The sequence below is a fragment of the Pithys albifrons genome, chromosome 1, assembly GCF_047495875.1.
Source record: "Pithys albifrons albifrons isolate INPA30051 chromosome 1, PitAlb_v1, whole genome shotgun sequence".
Taxonomy (NCBI): Eukaryota; Metazoa; Chordata; class Aves; order Passeriformes; family Thamnophilidae; genus Pithys; species Pithys albifrons.
This window is the reverse complement of record NC_092458.1, coordinates 7,616,921-7,639,724: the sequence shown is the minus strand read 5'-3', so window position 1 is coordinate 7,639,724 and position 22,804 is coordinate 7,616,921. Positions and strand designations below refer to the sequence as shown.

General features: G+C 40.7%; 1 protein-coding gene across 8 annotated transcripts in view; it reads right to left on the bottom strand.

The window, feature by feature from the left end:
- SH3KBP1 (SH3 domain containing kinase binding protein 1) overlaps positions 1 to 22,804 on the bottom strand; it is a 227,750-nt gene that overhangs the window by 142,232 nt on the left and 62,714 nt on the right. For all 8 annotated transcript variants that reach the window (XM_071553835.1, XM_071553921.1, XM_071554103.1 and 5 more), the window contains one exon: positions 3,891 to 4,014. In XM_071553835.1, the coding sequence (XP_071409936.1) occupies positions 3,891 to 4,014 (124 nt within the window). The remainder of the gene's footprint in view (positions 1 to 3,890; positions 4,015 to 22,804) is intronic.

Here is a 22,804-nt window from a genome sequence, read left to right as displayed (position 1 = left end):
TTCTTGGCATATGAAGTGTAGGAAGAAGCAAAAGGATGATCCCTGCCAGGTTCTGGCAATGGATATGCAAACCAACCCCAGCTGACACTGATGCGGCTTTAGGCACTCCTTCAGTGCCACAGCCTGTTCCCCAGAGAGGGGCTGACAGTGCAGCACCTGAAGCACCCCCAAAACCAGCCCCAAGGCGCTGCAGCCCCGGGAACTGCCAGGGAAAGCACAAGCCATTGTGCTTCCCCAACCCCCACCCTACACTCAAGCAAATGATCCTTTCTTGAGCCTTCCACAGATGAAGAAGGAGCTCCCTGGAGTGTGATATTAAAATGCCCACTTTCCTGGTTGTTCACTGCCATCACTGCTGTGCTGCTACAGATCTCAACATCTCAGTGACTCAGGTATAAACCCAGGGTTTGCCAACAGGCAGCCTGAGGCAGAGACATCTGAAATACGTGAAAGTTACTCATAAAATCTGGATATGCTCCTGCAATAGATCAGAAAAAAAGCTCCTCTGCCTATCTGAAAAAATCAACCTATATTAAGATACTTGATCTTGGGAGACAAGTGTGGTAATTTGGCCAACAGTCTAATTTAGCAAAAGTCTAATTTAGCAAAAGTTCTATAGCAGCCCTGTGGCAGATCTAGAAAATAACTACGTAATTTCTTAAATACAGCTTTAACTTCTAGATTGTACTTACAACCCCTGTAAAGAGAGGAAATATCTACACAAATACATCAAGACCAAGTGTAACAGAGTTTCCTACATTATGTTCAGCACAGTAGTCATCACTACTGTTTGTTTCCATTAGGTCAGTAGTATCTGTGGTCAACAAGAAACATTAAAGGATGAGAAATGTTCTGGTTGTACTGCCCACAGTGAAAAGCAGACAAAGTCAAATCTCTCCACCTTCTCTCAGTGTTTATAACTAAAACCTGAACGATTCACTGATGGTGAGCTACAACTAATAACACCACAAACAGCTGCCACCCTCACTTTGCAATGAAAGTCCTAACCCATGTAGGCTACTACTGGTGGAGTTACATCACCCTGAAACTGTTCCTAGATTACATGTGTAATCCAAAGTAGAAACACCCATTACTGTCGTGGTTTAACCCCAGTCAGCAAATAAGGATCATGCAGCCATTCAGTTACTTGATGAAATAAGTCTTTACAGGATGTTTTTCCATTTACACTGACCGTATTACAAGAACTCCTCATTTCAATACAGTGCTTAGAAATAATTAGCACAAATAAACAAGATAAAAGGTTTTATCCTAAATACCTTTTCAGCTCAGAAATACAGTCTTTTCCTCTTAGCTACATAGATGCTCATTACAAATAACTTAGCTATTTTCATTGAGTACAACTGTTGGACACTTGTCAATATTCCTCAAGGAAAAACTCTCTAGAAGCCAGAAGCCCAAGAGGCCAAGATTTTTCTGCTCAAAATGTAAATGCCTGCTAAAGTGCTGACACTTAAATTAGGCCAACCAAGCTAAGTAATAAAAGTATGCAATGTAACACCACCGCAGTAGAAAAGCACTTATCATTATCTTGGTAAGAACCAATGCAGCAGCACAAAATCCTCCCACATCACTGGACTGCTCAGAAGTTCCATGCAGCAAGATTACACTGCCCAAGCAAATAAATGCTACTGCCTACTATTTTCACTGCTGATCAGTGGCTCAAGACCTTCATGCATCCCTCTCCTCACTTTCTAACAAGGAAGAAAAAACCCAAACCAAACAACACCAAAAACAAAAGCAAAAACAAAAACACAAAAACCCCCAAACAAAACAAAAACAAACAAAAAACCAAAAAACCCCCCCACACACACACACAAAAAAACAAAAACCAAAAAACTCACCCAAAAACACACCACCATCCCCCAAACCAACCAACCAAAAAACAAAACAAAAACCAAAAACAAACAAAAACCCACCAACCCCCCCACACCAGTAAACAGACTGAGTTAAGGTTTAATAAAAAGCCCGGGACAAGAACTCTAAGAAATAATGCCAATGGTATTTAGGGCTCCCTCCTCACTAAAATACATTTTCCGTAAGGTTTGCCACATAGATCTTAGAAAACTCTTATGAACTCAACAGTAAGGACTTGCCCAGCTGTCCCCACTGACACAGGGCTACTGTGGCACTGTGCTCAAACTGACCCAGGAAGGATGGGGTGAAGCTGTGCAGGCCTTGGTGTCTCTGTGCATCCTCAGCTCTGCTGCTGGAGCTGCATCCTGCAGCCGCCTGCTCTGCAGCAATGGGAACAGCTGTGTAGAAGCAGCCAAAATGCAGAGTGCACCAACCCTGACATGATGCAGAGTGGCCATGAGAAGTGCCATCCCCACCAACAAAAAACAATGCAGTAACATTCTAATATGAAATCTGCTACTTCCAGACCTAACCCCTTCCTCAACCTCAGATCTTCATGTCAGCCTTTGCTTTCTTGCTTTCAGTAAGTATGAGGGGAGTTGTATTTTCCAGCTAGAGCTAAAAAATAGAACTTCTTTATCTCCTGAATCCTTGAAAGCTCCTGAGCCAGAGGGAAGAAAGAGGAGGAGAAAGCCTGTGTTCTAAGTATCATATTTGGAGTGTTATCCCCTTGTGACTGAACTGAATCTGCATCTGCCACAGCTATTAGCCTTCTCCAAATAGCAGCTGAAGCAATATGGAACAAACTTGGTCCCCAGATAATTTCTCAACTACTCATATGGTTCTGTATAGCAGCCATGAAAAAGAATAATTCTTGGTAATTTAATTCTGCTGTTGCTTGAAAAACCTATGACCCAAAGAAGAAATGTTGGACATGTCTCCAGATTCCTGATGACATTGTAAGCTCAAAACATAAAGCTTTCTGAGATTTATTTCCAATTTTTTCTTCCAGGGGACATCAATCCTTGCAAAAGAGGTGGAGATTACTCCCCCTCACATTTTAAAGAAAGTCATACATTTTGCAGAAATAATTAAATCTTCACTTGCAGTTGTAAACCCTAAGACCTCTACTCAAACTGCAGCTCAAATACAGTATTTGCTGATAATACAGAAGAAATTTCCACATGCAGAGCCCTAACTGTATAAAAGACACGCCAAAATGAAAATTACATTACAGCAATGATTAATGACAGCAGATTATTCTGTATGTGACAGCAAGCAAGAAACTGTCCAATGAATTCTCCAGGAAAAATTACAGCATGTCTCTTGCACAGAGCCAATTGTCCTCCCACAAACAAAAAGGAGCATAAACATAATCTAAAGAAAAATCCAGCTTTTCTTTTGCCAATTTTTTGTTTTGTTCTGGTATTTCTGAGAGCAGGGCTAGGAGTTGGGGCATGAGACAGAAGATTGGGAGGCTTTCCTTTTAGCAACCCCAAACCCTACCTAGGAATCTACACTGGGAATCAAGCCAGACATGAAGAGCACACATTCCAGCCTGAAACAAGACAGTGAAAGACACTTCTCAGAAACTAATGCATTAAGTTTTTTTTCTTTTTCTAGAAGTTCTCTGTCCCACATAGAGCACGAATACGTGAATGTGGACTGACATCACTGTGCCAAAACCTCCACATATGCAAGCTGTCAGTTCCCTACTTTAATAAGCTTTAGTAATCTCCTCATGCAGCTCTCCTTAATTAAATGTATCGAGGAAGGATTTCTTTAAGAAGAAAGGGATGCCTGTGCAAATTAATGTGGAAATATTAGACATAATACATGCATCCATACAGCAGTCTAAGAGGGAAAATTTTTTATTATTATTACTATTAGTAGTAGTATCGTTTCTGCTATGCCTTTTCAGTTAAAAGACTCCACCTTTACTTCTAGAAACAGGAAGGTTTACATTTTATACTTTGAAATGTCTGAATTTAATCTGCATTTAAGCATTCATATACCTTTTTTGTTGGTTCTAATAATTGTCTCAGACAACAGTAAAGGGCTTCCATTGGAAACTTCATTTATAGGCTTCTCTGGTGGTTTGTTGGCAGTATTTTCTTTCTTCATGTCCTTCTTTATTTCCTGCAGAAGGCAGAGAGGGAAAAGAAAGAGAAGAAAGTGTTAAAAAAATACATTACAGAATATTCTAAATCTCAAGCTCCCAAAATTGCTTAAAATGTCTGTGTATACACCCCTGCATACTCAAAGACTCTTATAAAATGCCACAAAAAGAAAGCAATATTGAGTAACCTTTTCCAATGGACACTATAGTTTTTGCTTTTAAAACAATTCCTTATTCATGTGCGAAAGTTGTAGTACAGGTTTACAAATATCTTAGTAAAGATCACCAAAGCTGAAAGGTGTGAGGGGAAAAATAAAAAGACTTCTCCATTTCTCCAGCAATTAGGTGTACATTTGACACCCAGGGCAGACCCGGTACTGCGCTCCTGATGTCAAGGCAGCTCAGTCTGCTCCCGCTCTGTTGAGAAGCCCACAGAAACAACCACCATAGCAGGAAGAAAGTATTAACTAGGCAAATATGACAAATATGGCAAATATGACAAATATGCTATAATTGGCAGAAGCATAGAGAGAGTCCACTGTGAGAGCCGTTGTTAACACTGACACACTTTGCACCTTTTAAGGTGATCAACTTTGGCAGCACACGGAGGAAATACATATGGTGGAGTTCCATGAAGGTAAATCCACAGCAAACAGCTCCCCAAGACTTCACAGTTAGTACTTGAAAAGGTGTACAATACCTCTTTATCAACTTCTTGGGCAGACTTTAAAGGTGTAACTGTGTTGCTATCTATACCCACTCTGGTAAAGCATCCAAAATATCATCACCTTACAAATATCTTATCTTGAACCACCACTGAAACAGAAACTATTACATCCACCCCATAGACAGGTAACTGACACACTACAGAGGCTAAACCATCTGTTTATAACCATGTCCCAAAAAATAAGGAAAAAATAAGTTAGGTTTTGGTTCCACTTTTTCCTAGAGCTATAGAACCACTCAGGATGGAAGGGACCTCACTGTTCCAATGTCCAGCTCAAAGCAGGCTCACCTGTGGGGTCAGACCAGGCTGTTTAAAGCTGTTTGCCCAGCTGGGTCTTGAAAACCTCCAAGGACAGGCACCACACAAGCCCACTGCTTGACTGACCTTATAGTGACAAAAATTTTCCTTATACCCAGCCTGAAACTCTCCTTTCAGGTCCTACCTGCTCTGTCCTGTCCTCCCCACCAGGCACCACTGAAGGGCCTGGATAACATCCATGTGTGTATCTGAAGGTCTCCCCAAAACCTCTTCTTCAGGCTGAACAAGCCCACACCTTCCTCAACATCTTCTCAAGGGACAGGTGCTCCAAATTCCACAGACACAGAACTTTCTTCAGGTTACCAATGTCTTTACATAAAACCGTCATCCCATCCACACAAGGGGATGCTTTATTCTGGATGCAGACTAATGAGTATCAGATAAAGGAGGATTACCACTTCCCTCCATCTGCAGGCTATTAATGCAGCCCAGGATGCTGTTCACAGGCTTGCTGCCCACCAGGACCCACGGGTCCTTTCCAACAGAGTTGTTCCCAAACCTATCAGGTCCCACTCTGCATATCTGATAGCAACTCCTCTTTCCCAGGGAAGAACTGGTATTTGCCCTTGCTGGATTTCATATTGTGCCTGTCTGGGGCCCTCTGAGCAGCAGCCCTGCCTTCAAGCATGGCAATTGCTCATCTGCAAATCTGATGAGATCACCTATATTGAGCAGGCATCAAGGACAGGTGATGGCTTAGGACAAACTGATTCCCATACAAAACCTCTACATCTTCTCCTCCCTCTCAACTCTCTTATGCTCACTTCCCTCTTCTACATCCCAGTGCATTACCCACCTCCACCTTCCCACAGCACTGCACCATGTGCAGGAAATACTGTAGATCTTATTTAGGTTTTCAGCATATCAGACATGAGCACGAAACCATAGAAAGCACATTTCTATTTGAAGTTTCTGAAGATGCCAACCGTGAACAGCAACCGGCAAAGGAAGAATTTCCAAGTTATTCTCTGTAAGATGCATCTTAAACTTGCATTTCATAATTGTTTTTTTAATGTTTTATTTCCCCAGTCCAACTGGTATTTCAAAGTTGAACTATCAGCCTCACAACATTCATACAGTCTTCTGTATCTGCACAAAGCATTTTCTGTGTATCAGTATTCCATTAGGAGAGATAAAAAATTTATAAACTGATGCCCATTGAGGGTACAATAAAACTTTTATCTAGTGCCTTCACAAAGGTAAAATAGTATCTAAAATCCAACTCAGCACAACAATAATAACTGAAATAACAAATGTGAATATATGCATGAAAGTTGTGTGATATCTGTGTGACAGATGCTGCTGTTGTTAAAAGAAATATTGCACATAGTTCTTGTAGAAAACAGAACCACATGAGAATTTAAGAACACTGTGTGCATTGAGAATAATCCCTTTCTTAAAAAAAAGTACTAGACTTAACACGTACATTATTCCACAAGCTTTTTTCATAGCCTTAAAAAATAAAATGTGTAATAAATGAGATCACCCAAAGCTTGTCAAATTGAAGCTTTACATTTATTTTGCAACTAGGTTACAAACTCACCATGTATTAAAATATTATCTACAGTTTAAACAGAATCTGTGAGTCAAACAGCACTCTCATGTGAACAAGACCACAAGAAAACATCCTACGGAAGACCCCATGTTGCCAGAACCTGCTTCCTGTGTGTCACTACTGTGTTATTTTTCATTCTTTTTGTCAGAATGTAATTAAATCCTCAACTCACAAATTCTGAGACAACAGTACACGTTTTTTCATTTTAAAAATCCTTTTGCAACTTCAGAACTGACAGAAAAAATTGTCTGCTGTAGCAGAAAACAGTGCTGTGCCCTTTAGTCTCAAGATGAATGACAGTGGTGCCTTTGCTGCTGCTGACAGCTTCTTGAGGAAGCCTTGTCTGGCTCCTGAAAAAAGCAACAAGAATACAAGGCAACTCCCAAACACTGGCATTTATTTGTAGAGTGGGAACTCTCACACTTCCTTTCTCTTCCACTATTCATGGAAAGAAGAAAGTCATTCAAGCTGAGTGCCCACTAACCCAAAATTCATACAGCAGATATGTCACCTTACAGTCACCAAAATCATATAAGAACTGGGGGGGTTTCTGCCTTTCTAGTACTTGTTTGAGCTACTTTTCATTGCTGTCTCTTCTGATGATCATGAGAAGAGCAGTAGTTTTTCACAGCTACTGCCCAGAGTACCATGACGTGATCAGCCCCAGCAGCGTGAAATGACAGATCCAGAAGGGAATCGAAAGGAGAAGTGACCAAATAGTGAAACAGAAAGCAAGCTAAAGTCAATCCAGTCCTACTAAACCTAAAATCTTATCAGAAACTTACTCATGCCTAGCAACATCCTAGGGAAGTCCATACCTTAGCACACACTCTGCAGTAAGTTATGTCAGCTTTAAGACCCTTGCACACCTTTTCAATCCCGTCTTAGTCCACAGCACAAGACTTAACAAACCCAAACAAATGCCCTGCCTGCAGCAGCTTCACCGCTGCAGTCTGCAGCAAGCACTGGTGTGTTGCTCTCACTGTGTGTCTCCTCCCTCTGGTGTATTGCTCCTGCCTTATTGCTGTCTTCTCTTCTATCCTGCTCACTCTTGGGGAATTTAGGATTTTGGGACTTCTCTTCAGTTGTGAGCCAGGCACCCTTATCCCCAGGACAAAGAAAGGGACCCCAGTGCTGTTAAACTCAGAAATATTGACATAGCTCTTTGTATCTATCCCCAGTCTTACTTGCTGTAAAAAACAGAAGTGAAAATAAACACGAACTACTCTGGCCAAATAGATATACCAAGTCAGCTCACTTCACTGCAAAAAATTACACTGACTGTGACTACCTTGCATGTTTGGTAAATTATGCAACTGTAATGGCCCTAAAGCTTGGTTCTGCATCAGTCATGGTTATGGAAGTCTCACTCCATAACCCACTAGTTCCAGATCTACAAAGCCTCAGGGCCCACCACACAAGGAAAGAGCAGGCAAATGATCTTGCAAACCCACATATATCAAAGGAGGCTTGTGGGAACTTTCTCCAGTGTATGACAAAATCTGTTGCTGGTTCTGATTTCAAGTTGGAGTTTCCAGATATTATTTCTTTTAAAGAAGAAATTCCATGTACACAAATAAGTAGAAAGCAAACTTTCAGTTAGGATGGAAGTCCTCGATCTGCCGTAAGTAGCTCAAGAACAGCTGAATTTAAACACCAAAGGAGAGTGAGCAGAAACTAATCAATCTATAATAAGCTGTCTGCCCAGCAAAGACCAGAGCACCTCCTGACCAGGATTTTTGCACTGGTTTCTGGTGGTATTTTGACTACAGCAAATATATCCACACCCTAATCAGATACAACCACCACTCACTGTGGCCAATCTGCCCTGGAGGAGCACAAGGACTGGTACTGCAGGACACCTGAGCTGTGCTGAGTGTCCTCAGAAGGACACACTGGGCACCTTCACTAAGAATTCCTGTGGTGACACTATCAGATCAGACTCAGCCACCTCTAGAGCCCTTCACAGAACCAAGTTCACAAGACAAATGTCTATAGACAGCCCCACACAGAGCCTCAGGAGAAGGAGCTCAGCAATCCTGAATGCAGCACTTGGCTTTTTACCTCCCCCTCCCCCCAGCACTGAGATGTTTCTGCAGAACAAGCAGCTGTCCCACTCACACACCTACCTGCAAAGAGGTTTCACAGTGCTAACACCTGCAAAAATATCTCTAAACCTCAGCTTTGGTACTGTTTGATACTTGACTTGGGGACAATGCCCAGTATAAATTTCAAAGATCAAAATGTTGCATCTTTTTCCCAGCCCACCCAAAGATAACTGCAGGTTATTTAGCAGATTATTTTCAAGAGGCTATGCCTCAGGAACCCCTGAAGGGAATCCCAGCCGTAAGTAAATAACCTCACATTTTAACCACTAAATCTAAACCAGTCCCTGTTGACACCAGAAATTTTAAGGCAGCTTCCACCTCCTGTGTATGTGGATTTCAGTGTGATTCCAATACAATAAGCAGTCCTGACTCAGGAAAGGCATCCTCAATCTGAGAAATAATGGAAAAAAGTGAAAATAAACTAAGCTTGATTTCATGAAATATTACAGTTTTGAAGATATTATGGGGGCATAGAGTACTCTGAAGGCTTAAAACTTGTACATCCCTTTAATACCTAAAAAAGTATGTTTTCTTGTAACTAAGATTCAACCACACTCCATAGATACCAACGGCCAAGTCACTGCGAAAAGATTATTTTCTTCTAGCAAACTTCAAAATATAGTTTCTCCAAAGAAACACAAAATCCTAGACAATCCTTGAGCTGTTTTTATTTGGATCTTTTCTAATCCAGTCCTCCATCAATATAAGCCACAGGAAATTTTTAAGGCGTTTTCTGTAAGCCTCTGAACTTTACAATGTGACAAAATGTTAAATAACAACAAATTATGCAGTTTGATGGAAGTCCATCACACAAGAAAACTCAACATATGCAAGTGTACCTGTAGCCTATTAAATGGCTATTTCAGCCTGTAAGATCTAGAAACTAAGCACCTTATTTTTGTACCTCAAAACCTGTTACTCATTGACATGACACATTCCTTGTCAAGCTGGAAAGAGAAAAAAGAGCAGTTAACAGCTTTCAAAGAGAAAATATGTCATTTCTCCACTGTTGTTTGCAAGACTGAGCTTTGTTTTCAGAATTTCATCATTTATTACCTTTCAAGGAAAAAGTCTATTCTATTTGTGTGACTACATGCTGAAGTTCCTGCTCATTTATCTAAAAGTTTCCATGAAGTTATAACTAATGCTTGAATTAGGTCAGCCACAAAAGTTACAGTTAGGAAAGTACAAGAACTTCTGCCATTTTCACTACACCAAAGTTTCTTTTTTTTTTTAACTCTAGCAGTTCTGACCTTTACAGGAAACTCAACTGAAAACATTTGAGGAAATTGCTGCAACCTTTTCCACAACTGTAAATGAAACAAAATGCTATTTTGTGCTTCTGCAGGTACAAAATTCTAAGGCCAACACTTCATTCCTCAAAGCTGCTGGGAACCATGACAAGTTACGAGAAAAATCAGACTGTAGGGTGATTTATCTGTGGCTTCCTTGCAAAGGGAAAAACAGTTCTTGACCCCTCTGAGATAAAGAATGCTTTTCCTTCAATCTCTTTTCTCAAAAATATACTTTACATTTCAAGAGACATCTGCCCCATGATTTCCTGCAATCAAGATGTGTAACTTCAAACAATAAATGAATTCAATTATCCACTTATATTGACATCTCAAACTCTCCTGCAGAGTACATCACTGCAAGATTTAGTCCTCCCAAGTAATTTTCCCTGAAACTAGTTAAGAGTTATTGAATAATTATAAATGTGCTTAGTTACAAATGCAACTCCAGTGTTGTCAAGAATCTTGTTGTTCTAATATGAATAAACAACGTATCCTGCAGCGAGGTTGAAACAAACCTTCCCATCAACTGAGCTACCATCAATATGAAAATTATTTCCAACCAGAAAGATGGTGGCAGCACTAAAATCCAGTATATTTTCATAGCATGAGCTTTACATTCTGTAAAAAGCAAAATGACAGCATTTCAGGGATAATTAAGAAACTAGCTTTTATCTTCCTGGCTTCTGCATCACTAGTCTTTGGCTACTCCTTTCTAGGGCAAGACCAGGTCCAGGACACAGAGGCAGAACGTGATACCTTCAAGCACCACGATCAAGACTGTGATCTCTCAATGAGCTGGTCATGACAGGAGACACCTGCCAGTGGCTGTGTCAGCAAGCAGAGTGGGAAGGACATCTTGGAAATTGTGCTCCCCCAGCAGTGACCCCCAGCTTCCAACAGCTGCACAGATCCCACACAGCTCCTGCACACATCATCTGAGCTCATGGCTAAAGCTGTGCTCTTGTTTCACAGCTGCAAGATTCCACATCCTCTCTCCTTTTTCACTATCACTGTATCCCAAGTTCATAGGAAACATGTACCCAGCTGTCTGCCAGGCATGTGACATTATAAAAAAAAAGAAAAAGAGACAGGGTTACAGTTCATGAGCCTCCTGGTTTGTGCTAGTTTTGCCTGGTTCTGGGGCTATTTCTAAACCACAGCCCCATAAACCTCTCTCAAAGAGTTCTCTGGATTCTGTATCTAGCCTTCAAAATCAAGTCTATTTCTGTGGCTCCTATGACTTCTGTCTGATTTAAAGCTTGATCATGAAAAGCATTTTTCACCAAGTTCTGCATTCTAAACAGTGTATTCCAGCAGTAACACCAGCAGTTAAGGCAGAATGAGGCACCTCAAAGATAAGGACTCTAACACATTACCCACCTTTCTTCTTGTGGTGTTACATAACAAAAGATGCACAGGTTTGCTCTCTCCCAGCACAACCAAAGCCTTGAATGCCATCCATGGACAGATCAAAGCACTTGACATGGCTGCTCAGGTGAGCCCACAGTGCTGTCCTGGCTGCCCAGCTGAGCCCTCAGTGCTGTCCTGGCTGCTCAGGTGAGCCCACAGTGCTGCCCTGGCTGCCCAGTTGAGCCCTCAGTGCTGTCCTGGCTGCTCAGCTGAGCCCACAGTGCTGTCCTGGCTGCTCAGCTGAGCCCTCAGTGCTGTCCTGGCTGCTCAGGTGAGCCCACAGTGCTGCCCTGGCTGCTCAGGTGAGCCCACAGTGCTGTCCTGGCTGCTCAGCTGAGCCCTCAGTGTTGTCCTGGCTGCTCAGGTGAGCCCTCAGTGCTGTCCTGGCTGCTCAGGTGAGCCCACAGTGCTGTCCTGGCTGCTCAGCTGAGCCCACAGTGCTGTCCTGGCTGCCCAGCTGAGCCCTCAGTGCTGTCCTGGCTGCTCAGGTGAGCCCACAGTGCTGCCCTGGCTGCTCAGCTGAGCCCTCAGTGCTGTCCTGGCTGCTCAGGTGAGTCCACAGTGCTGTCCTGGCTGCCCAGGTGAGCCCACAGTGCTGCCCTGGCTGCTCAGTGGAAGGGCCTCATGAACACTCCAATGCTTCCTGTCAGAACACTGCTCTGCTATTCACCGCACACCCAGAGCCCAGCCTGCACAATCATAAATTCATTACACAGACAGGAGTGAAGACTTCAGCAGCCCATCTGTCATGTGCACTGTTCTTAGAGCATTTAAATATTCAGTTTATTACTAATTTTATTTATAAACTTGACTTAATACAAAGGTGATACTCATACATTTGGGACAATAGTGGGGCAGGTGAAAACATCCATATAAAAAATTAATAGTTCAGATTTAGTGCAAAAGACTCACAACAAACAAATTTACTGTGAAATTACAAACTAACAGTTGTTATGAAAAACGCTGTTAACTCCTACATCCAGTGTATCCTACATTAAGCACAAAAATATTGTGCTACTGAAGGCACAGTCCAACCTGCTCCTGCTTAAACTGCTGGTAAATTCTCTGTGATATCCATGTCTGACCCTTCCCTGTTTATTCCAGCCCAAGATGCCCAGGCTTACAGTGCCCTCTGGACCACAGCTCAAGCTCCCACAGCTCTAAGGAGGCTGCACTGTGCCACACCTGAATGCCTCTGTTCCTCTCCTACACACCAATGCCCAGCATGCCACAGCAAATTCCCTCTTTTAAAGAATCTCCACATTCTTCCTGTTTTGATACAGCTTTGGTACATCTTTTGTACATGTATCTGTTAATAAAAGGCCTCCTGGATAGGATATACACTCTTACACACGCAGAAAGCCTTGTACTTCTAGAGAGATCAGTGTATGCCTTATAATAAATTTAACAAAACTCTCAGATTTGTTGAGTCTTATGCAATCTTTCAGCTCTGCTTTTCTGTGAACATAAGTGTGTGTTTCTGTGTCCCTTCACGTAAAGAAAATTTTCTTGTTCCAGGCCCTTAGTCTCAAGACTCTGTTCTTCAGTTCAGAAGGAGACAGCTCATATTCACCTATACCACTTTGTTTGTTGGAAGTTTTTTATATTACCAAAAAAGAAAATATTAAAAGAAATGTGTACGTGTTTATGTTTAAGGAGATGGAGGCTACGAGAAGTAGCAAGGAATACAACAGTAAGAAAAGTGGAAAGCACATTTTAAAAAATGTGAAAAAAAATCACATAACACCACTTGTCTCAGAGAAGGTCAGGAAGAAAAAGAATACACCCTCTGCTCATTGTGGTTTGGGTTTTGGGGATGTGTTTGGCTACAGCAGTGATTACCTTCACTACCAACAGAAAAAGCAACTTATTTCAACTTAATGGACTTAACTGGCCAAGGCTGAAAATTATAATTAGAGCAATAAAAAAAGGCAAATAGGAAAGAGATGCAGTGCTGCGCCCTGGATGCCATTCCAAGCCACTCGATTCATCCTGACCCCACTCTAAAAAACAACAGTATCTCTCTCTGAGATCTCACAATCTAGGTGTAAGCAAAAGCATAACAGATTAACAGACACAGCAGATGGCAGGAAGCAGGAAGAAGCAGAAGTGATTGGCACAGGCCAGGTGCATAAGCACTTTAGCATTTTGTAAGCACTGTGACAAGGAAGACTTTGAAAAACAGCAAGTACATTTGTGGATCTTTATATGCAGGTTCCCTAAGGTAGGTGAGAAGTACAAAAGTAGAAGTTTGTTACTTATTGAAGAGATGAGGAACACCAAACTCTTGTCCCCAGAACAGAGGGACACAGTCTCACCACCCATGTCTGAGGCACTTGAGAGATGATGACCCAAAGACTCCAAGATTTAGAGTGAACATGTTGCAGAGCTGACATGGACTTTGCACTTCTGAAATCTCGCAGAGAACCACACCGTACTACTGCAGCAGCTCTCACACCCTGCAGATGAACTGGAAGCAACATCTTGATTTCACACTGCCATCGAGTTGTCTACTCACACCTGCCCATGAACCCCTGCAGTGCACTCTCCTCCCCAGCTTTAATCTGGGGCTGAGAATTTGGTTTGCTGTACATATTTAGCAACAAATGTGAGTAGTGGGGTAAAGGGCAAAAGGCACTGCTGCAGCAGGGATTGCCATGGGGAAGATACTGGACAACCTGCCTCTAACTGGTCGCCTCATCCTCCTCCTCTGCCACCTCCATAACCTTTATGACAATGGAGGGCCAGCCAGCCTTTCATAAGCTGAGCCTTCTGCCTTTCACCTGTGTTTGGCCCCAGCACAGTCTGTATGTGTTTCTGCTGCCCAGTGGTCTCAACACATGTACACACACACAAACACGATTAGCTCAGTTGGTTAAAACTTGGTTGTAATACCACCAAGGTCATGGGTTCAATCCCATGTATGGGCCACTGACTTAGGAGTTGGACTTGATGATTCTTGTGGGTTCCTTCCAACTCAGAACAGTCTGTGATTCTGTGATTCTGTGATCTGCACAGGTGCTTAAAAACACGTGTGTGCTCCTCCCGCATCCATGAATGCTGTGGCAAGACACTGTGAGAAGGCACAAAAGGTGCTTCTCAGCCAGCTTCCCCTCAGTCCAGCTCCAGCAGAGTGGAATTATTAATGCAGCATCAAATAGAATTAAATTTCATCTCACAAAGCTTCCATTTTAACCCAGCTATTAGAAGCATTGTTATTTTGCTTGAAAGCTCAATGTCATTCCTCACGTCTTTGAGCAGAGAGTGGGATATGCCAGAATTTTAGCATGCTAATAGTTTCCCCCGCTGGCACCTGGCCATAGTAAAAAAGCCTGCTGTAACAAGTACAGCTTTGGAGGGTGATAAATGGATATTTTATGTAGTAAAAATATTTCTGCTGTCAGTATGAAAAGCCCTGTGCATATTACCACATAAAGCTAAGTTGATAATATACACAAGAAACTACTTGAATCCATTAATTTCCAGGGTTGTATTTATGTTCCTTCTCATAACCACACAATTTGAAGAGATAACTAATACAGGGTAAAAAGAGACAACATAGATTCTCAAGAAAAAAAAGGTGATGGGAGACAGTATTACAGATTGTAATGTGTTAGATAAGCAGATAAGCTATCTCTATGACACAGACAGGTTTAGAGAGAGACACAGTAACAAATCCTTTAGGCAGAATCCTATCACAAACCAGATGATCCTTAACAGCAGGATTTTCTAATGAGAACATTAACTGACTCATCCAGTGTCTTGCATTCTCTGTTTAAAGTCATAGAGAAGGATTTTTTAATGAAAGGATTTATCTTTTCTACGTGATGCTGTACACTAAAAAACCAAAAAAAAAAATAAACCCACAAACTGAAAGGAAGTCACTGTGCTACACAAAACATACAAAATACAATGCCATAGATTTTCAAAATTTTCATTTCAACCACACTTAAAAAAACCCTGGTGATGGTCCAAACAGTCATTTTTCTGTCCAATTAACAAATCATGAAAAATAATGCAAATTCCTATAGAAGTCTTTAATCACACGATTCTGCATTACAGAATGAAGAACTGTGCCATAAAAAGGTTAGGGCAAATTACAGGCATTCTTATTGTTCTTTGATAGACCCATCTTCAAATACCCCATTAAGCCAACACAACTACTGAGCCCTCTGCAGCACCAGCTACAAAGGTTATGCAGACAAGTCCACTGAACCTACACAAGGAGGGCAAGGGTTGGGAGATTCTACTGCATGGAAAATTAAAACTGAGATCCTTGAAGATATATCAGTATTTTAAGAGAGGACCCTTAGACAAGCTGAGACTTTTTTCAAGACAAAAAAAAAGGGGACATGAAAATATTTAGCTGGAAAGATAGTCAGTGTTACAGGATTTTTAGGGCTTTGCTTGTTTGTGTAACCAGTTGTATGAAAGCTTGTGGGAATTAATCAAATAAGATCCTGGATTAAATCAGGGTTAATGAGATCAGGAATGGGCACATCATTATTCAAATCACACCCCATGTGAACAGTATGCGCTGCCAGACTTGTAAATCAGAGATTAGAATTTAACACTCTTCCTTCTGCAGTCTGACAGTTTAGGGTTAGAGGTCTCCTTATAGATATTATTGCTGGTATCCACCTGCCCCGGCTTCCCAAGAAAATGTATCATTATTCCAGTTTTTCCTGGTAGTAGGCACCAAAAACATCAAGAGGGAACTGATGGCAGAAGCAGTCCCTCAGAACTTCTGACAACCACGTTCCTCAAATCTTACAACCCTTGCAGCTGTCAAGCAAATTCTGTTAATTAATTATTTTCCACCTTAATTAGACCTTTTTTTCCTGCAAACGTTACGGCAGATACAGGTTAATTCATGTGAGTTTGGAAGGGGGATGTACACCTTGTGGATTCCTTTTTGTCTGGCACAGCTTTCTGAGTTCCAGCATGCTGTTGATACGCTCATATCCAGAGATAATTTTTAGGGGAGGAAAAGGTATGAAACCAAAAAGATTTGGAAAAACAATTTTAATAATCCCCATTAAGAGATATCCTGGGACTGTGGAAATCCTTTTATAAAATGTAGGTCACATGTTTCTTTGGAGGTATTAGACTTAATTCTGAAGAGTTGATATTTAGGAAAGATAGCCCTATTCATAAAGTCTTAATAGCTGGGAAAATTGTTTAAGGAAAAACCTTAAAACAATGGGTCTCAGAAATTCCCTGGCTGACACAGAAATGCAGCAGCTGTCCTCTACACTTGAAACTGCTTTTTCTTAGTGGAGTGGAAGTTTCTGTACAAAGGTTTTCACAATGGAACTTTCTGGGCTCTTCCTATGTCCTGTCTGGTCTTTCACAGCCATGAAAGGAGAACAAAGAGGTAAAAGGAGATTTTAGATCAATCTATTCTAGCAAAACAACCTTCTATATTTTGGTCTTATCCAAGAGAAAGGAGGTACAAAGAATGCAAACAGAAGAAAGAACCATGCTCAGCACTGATCCAGAACAGCAAAGAGTGTTTCTCAAGACTAAAAAATGTTCCATGAGTGCTACAACCGCCTGAGAGGGTTTGATACGCCACTGGTATTTGTAGGAGAGGTGCAGCTCAGCATCACAGATGGGAGATTTGGTGACCACAATCCTCACCTCAAATTACTCAATCTCCTAATTACTCAATGTTTGCAAAAGAGATTGGCATGTTACCTTTGAAGTAATGCATCATACTGAAACTACCTCTGCAGTTTCTCAACCTACTGTTTATTCAGACTGCATGAAACTTTAAACAAACCTTCATGGATATCAGAGCCACACAGACTTAATGGCTGGTATTAAAAGAAGAAAACAAAAACAGTAGAGGATATATTATGGTCAAGTCCACATGAGAAAAAATGATGTGTATCTGCTTAGCACACACAGCAGGATTCCTGTTCACAGATGAGCTGTATGGGAAGGTATGATCTTTGTTTGGGTAAGTCTCCTTCCAAGGAGTCATTTTATGGTTTCTCCTGACACACCATGTGGTACCAGTGGGCTATACCAGTCCACTGTTATTCTAAATAAGATAGAGGCAAAAGAAAAGTACTAATCATGCAATTCTGCTGAGGTGGAAGAAAGTTTGAAGAGTTAAAGCAAGCAAGCAAGCAAGCAGAGAGCAAGTGCACAGGAGTCATCAAGGATGAAGAAACGGTGCAGTCTGACCATAAATGAAGATACATTGGAACTCCAGGACTGACTCCTCTGAATCTGCTCAGCATGATGCAGACTGACTCAGAGAGCAGAAACAAGATTTCAGCAGCTACAAAACCTTGTGGAAATTGCATTTAGAACTTTTTAATTTAAAAACTTTTTAAATAAGTTTTCATTTTTACATTTAAACAAGAATCAAGTGGGAAAAGTTGCATATGCTATATGCAGGAGGAAGTCCTATTTTTCTATCTAAGCCTTATTTGTTTAAAATTTACCAAGAAAGGAACAATTCATTTGAGAACATTTAATACACTCCTGGTTTGACAGTGCTGTAGGCTGAGGAAAGACACAATGTTACTCCTCAGTGTTGAAGAGGACTCACCTATATTTCAAGTAGACTTGTTGAAAACTTAACTATGAAACTGCTATGTCTCCAACTATGCAGATCTGGGCCTTGAAATTCCAAATACTGACTTACACACCTCACAGAAAGAAAGGAAAAATAACAATATATGACCTAGCTTTTGTACCCCTAGAAAGTAACTCTCTGCTCTAAAAGATAAATATGTGTATGCACAATGCAAAACAGAGACAATTAAGCCATTCACTGGATAATTAATTTAAAAACAAGCATCACTTGAAAAAAGAAGGCAGAAATCTCATGTAGTAGAAGGGAGCATCCTTCTATTTGTGAAAAAAATTGAACTCAAGAAGTTGCAGAGAAAGCAGAGTAGTCTGCCAGGTAATTCAGAGGAGCACCGTCTCTCCATTCTGTCCCTGGACTGTATTTTTTACTGGTAAGGCAAAAAACCAACACTTCTCCCAGATACTCTGACAGCTTCTAGAAATTACAGGATATCCCAGATGTATTTAAACTCCTTCACCACCAAATGCTTCCAGTTCAGGTGTAGAGTTTTTCCACCTTTACAATATGAAGTTTGACAGCGCAGAGCATAAACCACTTGGTTCCTGTTTTCGTTGGGTGCCCTTCTCAACACATTTACTTCAGGCCAAGGAATACACTTCACAAACAGGTAGTCCTACTGATTTTAACAGGCCTCATCATGAAGTCAAATTTTTAGGGCCAATCCTCGAGAAAAACAAGACCAGAAACCTGCCAGTTGTTCTCACATGTGCATGCACCGTTCCTCTTCCTCTGTGATCCCCTGCATGGGGGAATATTGAAAAATATAAAAGTTATCTAGGAAAACCCACACAGCACACAGAGAAATACCCAAAACACAGGTGTGCTCTGCTTCCTTAACACTATCTTATAATCCCAAATAAACTAACAGACCCTGGAAAGTCATTAACCACTCTAGACAAGGCTTGTGATGGACACAGCCCAGAATTCAGGGGAGAGGTGGATTGGGAGCAGATACCTCTGAAAAGGAAACAGATAAACACACATTGTCCTACCTTGAAAAGCATAAAAGGCAAAGCTACCCCTTTTAATCCCATTGTAATATTGGAGAAGAAACAATGCTCATTGAGGATGTTCTCCTAGAGAAAGAGGGACATGAATGCTGCAGAGCATTCACACATTTTTTGTCCCTCCACCATGTAAGTGTTGCACAGCCAGTGACTACTTCATTGAATTTGTAAGTATTTACAGGTATTCTCAGACCTAGGCATTTTCAACACATATTTCATTATCTCCCATCAATGCTACCACTACATTTAAATTGGCACAGACTACAGGGCACAGGGAAAGAGTTTGTTTGCTTTGGGCTTTGTTTTTTCTGGAGTACTGAACAGGGTGTGAACAGTGACAAGAGTCACATGAGTGCCCTGAAAGCTGAAGTGCTGTGCAAAGAGCCTTCACTGATAAAGGGGGGAGAGAAGGAACTGGTATGATCAAACATGTTTGGTAATTACTAGTTAATCTGCTAAAGCCAGATATTCTACCAGCTACATGAAGCTCCTAAACCAACAATTTTAACACAGTGAACTCTTAAAAATAATGTTTATTATTATTATTTTATATGTCTTCCTCATCTAAATAAACTTTATCTCACATCCACTGTGGCCAAGCCCAGACAAATAAACATTCAATAACTGGAAAAAGTCACGAAAAAAAAGCAAAAAGGAAGCTTGAGTATAATAAGGGCTATCTTAGCCAAGTACTGGGCAATTCCATGTTTCCTGCATTCTTAGATATTTATTAAATACACACACAGGTTAAAATAAATGGTCTGCTCTCCATTTATTTACACAGTTACACAAACCCTTAAACAGAACCAAGCACCCCTTAACAGCGACACCATTGACAGTTTAATGGGAAGTCATTTGTCATTTGGAAAACAAAGGCTGAAACATGGGTATCAAAATAAGTATTTTGGCTTCTCCCTCTTTATCCCATGGCACAGTTTTTTTGTTCTCACTTTCTCCTGTACCTCATAACGTTGTCTTCAATATGACAGCGATGAAAAATAAAACCCTTTGGTTTTCAATAACATGAAATTCCCTCTCACACTTCCAAATTTTGTTTTATTCAAATGTATTTACAAGGTACATACATGCAATTCTCGGGGAAATCCTATGTACCTACTTATTTGTCTTAGTTTATCTCTGAAGTTCTTCCTACTCAGAATTTAAATTTCAAAAAAAGCCATTTGCTATACAAAGATGTCTCTAAGGCCAGAAAATAAGACTTTCATTTATTTACTCAGGATTCCTGGTAGATCAGAGGCACTTCCAATTATTTACCCAGATTTTTGAAATGGACAAGAAAACCTGGAAAAGCATACTATTTCCCTTTCACAGAATCCTAACTTTGTCCTTGTCTTTGGATATGTATTTTCACACACTCAAAATTTGTGGCAGTTAGCCACAAATTACACTCTTCAACTAAGTATTATAAAAACATCACTAAACCTGAATTCAGTAAGAATCTTTGGCCAAGTACTTTTACCAGCTCTTCAAAGTTTATAGCATATTTTTAAAACACAGGAGAAAATTTTATTAAATTGCAAGAATTATCACAACTGTTTGTCTTGCATTTTTAATTGACACACACACATGCATCTCATACACAATAAGCTTAACTGAATAAAACCACAGAAAATTAGAATCTTCCCAGTGCATTTCTAAGCATCAGCAATTTTTAAAGTACCCTCTGGAGGACAGAGCTAAATTTTACTTCCAATCTCTTCTCACATCACATATTTAAGCTTCTTTCCTTATTTTAACAACATGGGATGTCCCAAAGCAAAGGTGCCCTGAAGACTATTTTGATCCCAAACTACTTTCCACACTCCACTGTTCTCTAGTGAATAGTGTCTCAGGACATTATTTTCTATAAATGAAACCCAGAACTGTTTAGTGTATTTAATAACAAAGCAAAACAAACCAAAAATAAACAAACAATCTAAATTGCTCTAGTACATGTAAAATCCTTTTAAGAATGTGTAAGGCAAGACAGGAGCCAACTGACATTTACACTCTGATTCATTTTGTAGGCTTTATTTCATAAATTTAATATTTTCCAATTAAGCAGATGCTTTAATGTAATTATTTAAAATAGAGCACTCCAATTCTTATGCCTGGTCCCCAGTCACTGCTTGAACAAGTATCTGTTGGATACATCAGAAAATGATCATCATCACCAGTAGGAATTCTGATCCAATGGATTGTAAGACAAAGGTGGGAAATCCAGCTGCTTCATGACACTTGTGAAGGTTTTTTTACATCTTTTTCTTGAAAAAAGCCATCCCATTTAAATGTTGTAGTTTTATAAAACATGGAAGCTACTGTTTATTTAAGTTTTAACATGTTGAACTCCATTCCATGCTTGTGTGATCCAGCCTGAAACAGAAGCAGCAACACTGGCACCATGAGCATGACCTGGAACCCCACCCAGGCAGTTCCAGCCAGCTCCAGGCTAAAGGGCATGGGAACTCTTCACATTTTGGGGGCAGAGAGCAATGATTCAACTGGGTTTAACATGACAAGAAAAACTTTGTGGTAGCTCTCGCCCCGTCACTTTAAATTTGAGAAGCTGCTTTATATGTGTACAGACTTTCATAGCAGAAAAGCATATTAGACCTGCCTTTTTTTAATTCAGAGGAAGGGACCTCAGAGTTGCACTATTTGGATGTCAAACAACAAAACCAAACCCAGCATCTATATCTGACCACAGCCACAGGGCACTTTTGCCTGTTGCAGTGATGCCACCTTTACCACTGTAATATTCTCAAATCATTATCTTTTATAACCTTTTATGCTGCATGTGTATCCTGCTGAAACACTGAGTCTCAGGAAAGGCAAGCAGTAAAATCACCATGACACTTTACTACTACACCATTTTGTACAGACTGTCAAAAACAATAACCCTCAAGCTGAAATATGGTTGAAGATGAAGGTTTTATTTACCATACAACTGTATCAAGCTGATGATCATTTCTAAAGCAGGTTTTTGCTACAAACAGCTGAAAATTAAAAATTCAAAGGCATTAGAACCAGCCCCAAAGCTTGGACATGATCAAACTTTACTTTCTTTCTATCCCATTTGCTTGGGGACGGAAGAAGAGTCCATTGGGCAACTCTCAGTGCCAGATGCCCTAAAGGGAGTGAAATCAGCTCTGCTAACTGGACAGCCATCAGAGTATAGAAGTTTTTTGTTAAGATGCAAAAAAGCAAAGGAATCCTCAAAATGGGGGTGGGATAGGGTGGAGGAATGAAGAGAAATGGGGAGAAAAGGAAACTTAGCAACATGCAGTGCAGCTAAAGAACCCTTCAACATAAACATATTTTGCCTTCCCACCCCACACTCGGCCTTCCACCCTCACAAACTATAGAGGCCACCTGGTAAGAAAACAAAAACAATGCTGTTTGTTTTTAAAAGGAAACACGTATGTTGAATTAGAGCCAAAACCTACTGAAAATGTCTGAGAGTGGGAAGAAAGACTCTAAATGCTGTAACATTTGTACAAGGTAGTATTCACCTTTTATCCAAAGAAGCCCACTCAGTTTTTTCCCTGGTGTGCTGAGGAATGCTTTTGTAAATTCATACGTGGAATAACCATGTAATGAAGCTTCCAGAGAAGCTGGCAATTGGGACTGGCTGCAAAACAGCCTTTCCGAATTTCCTGAGACTGCAGCAGAGTCCTGTGAACACCCTTATAACAGCCCCTTTACAGTCGGTAATATGCACCGCAGCAAGAGGAGGCTGTGCTGTTGAAAGGAAATACAAATGCTACAATTATAGGTGTA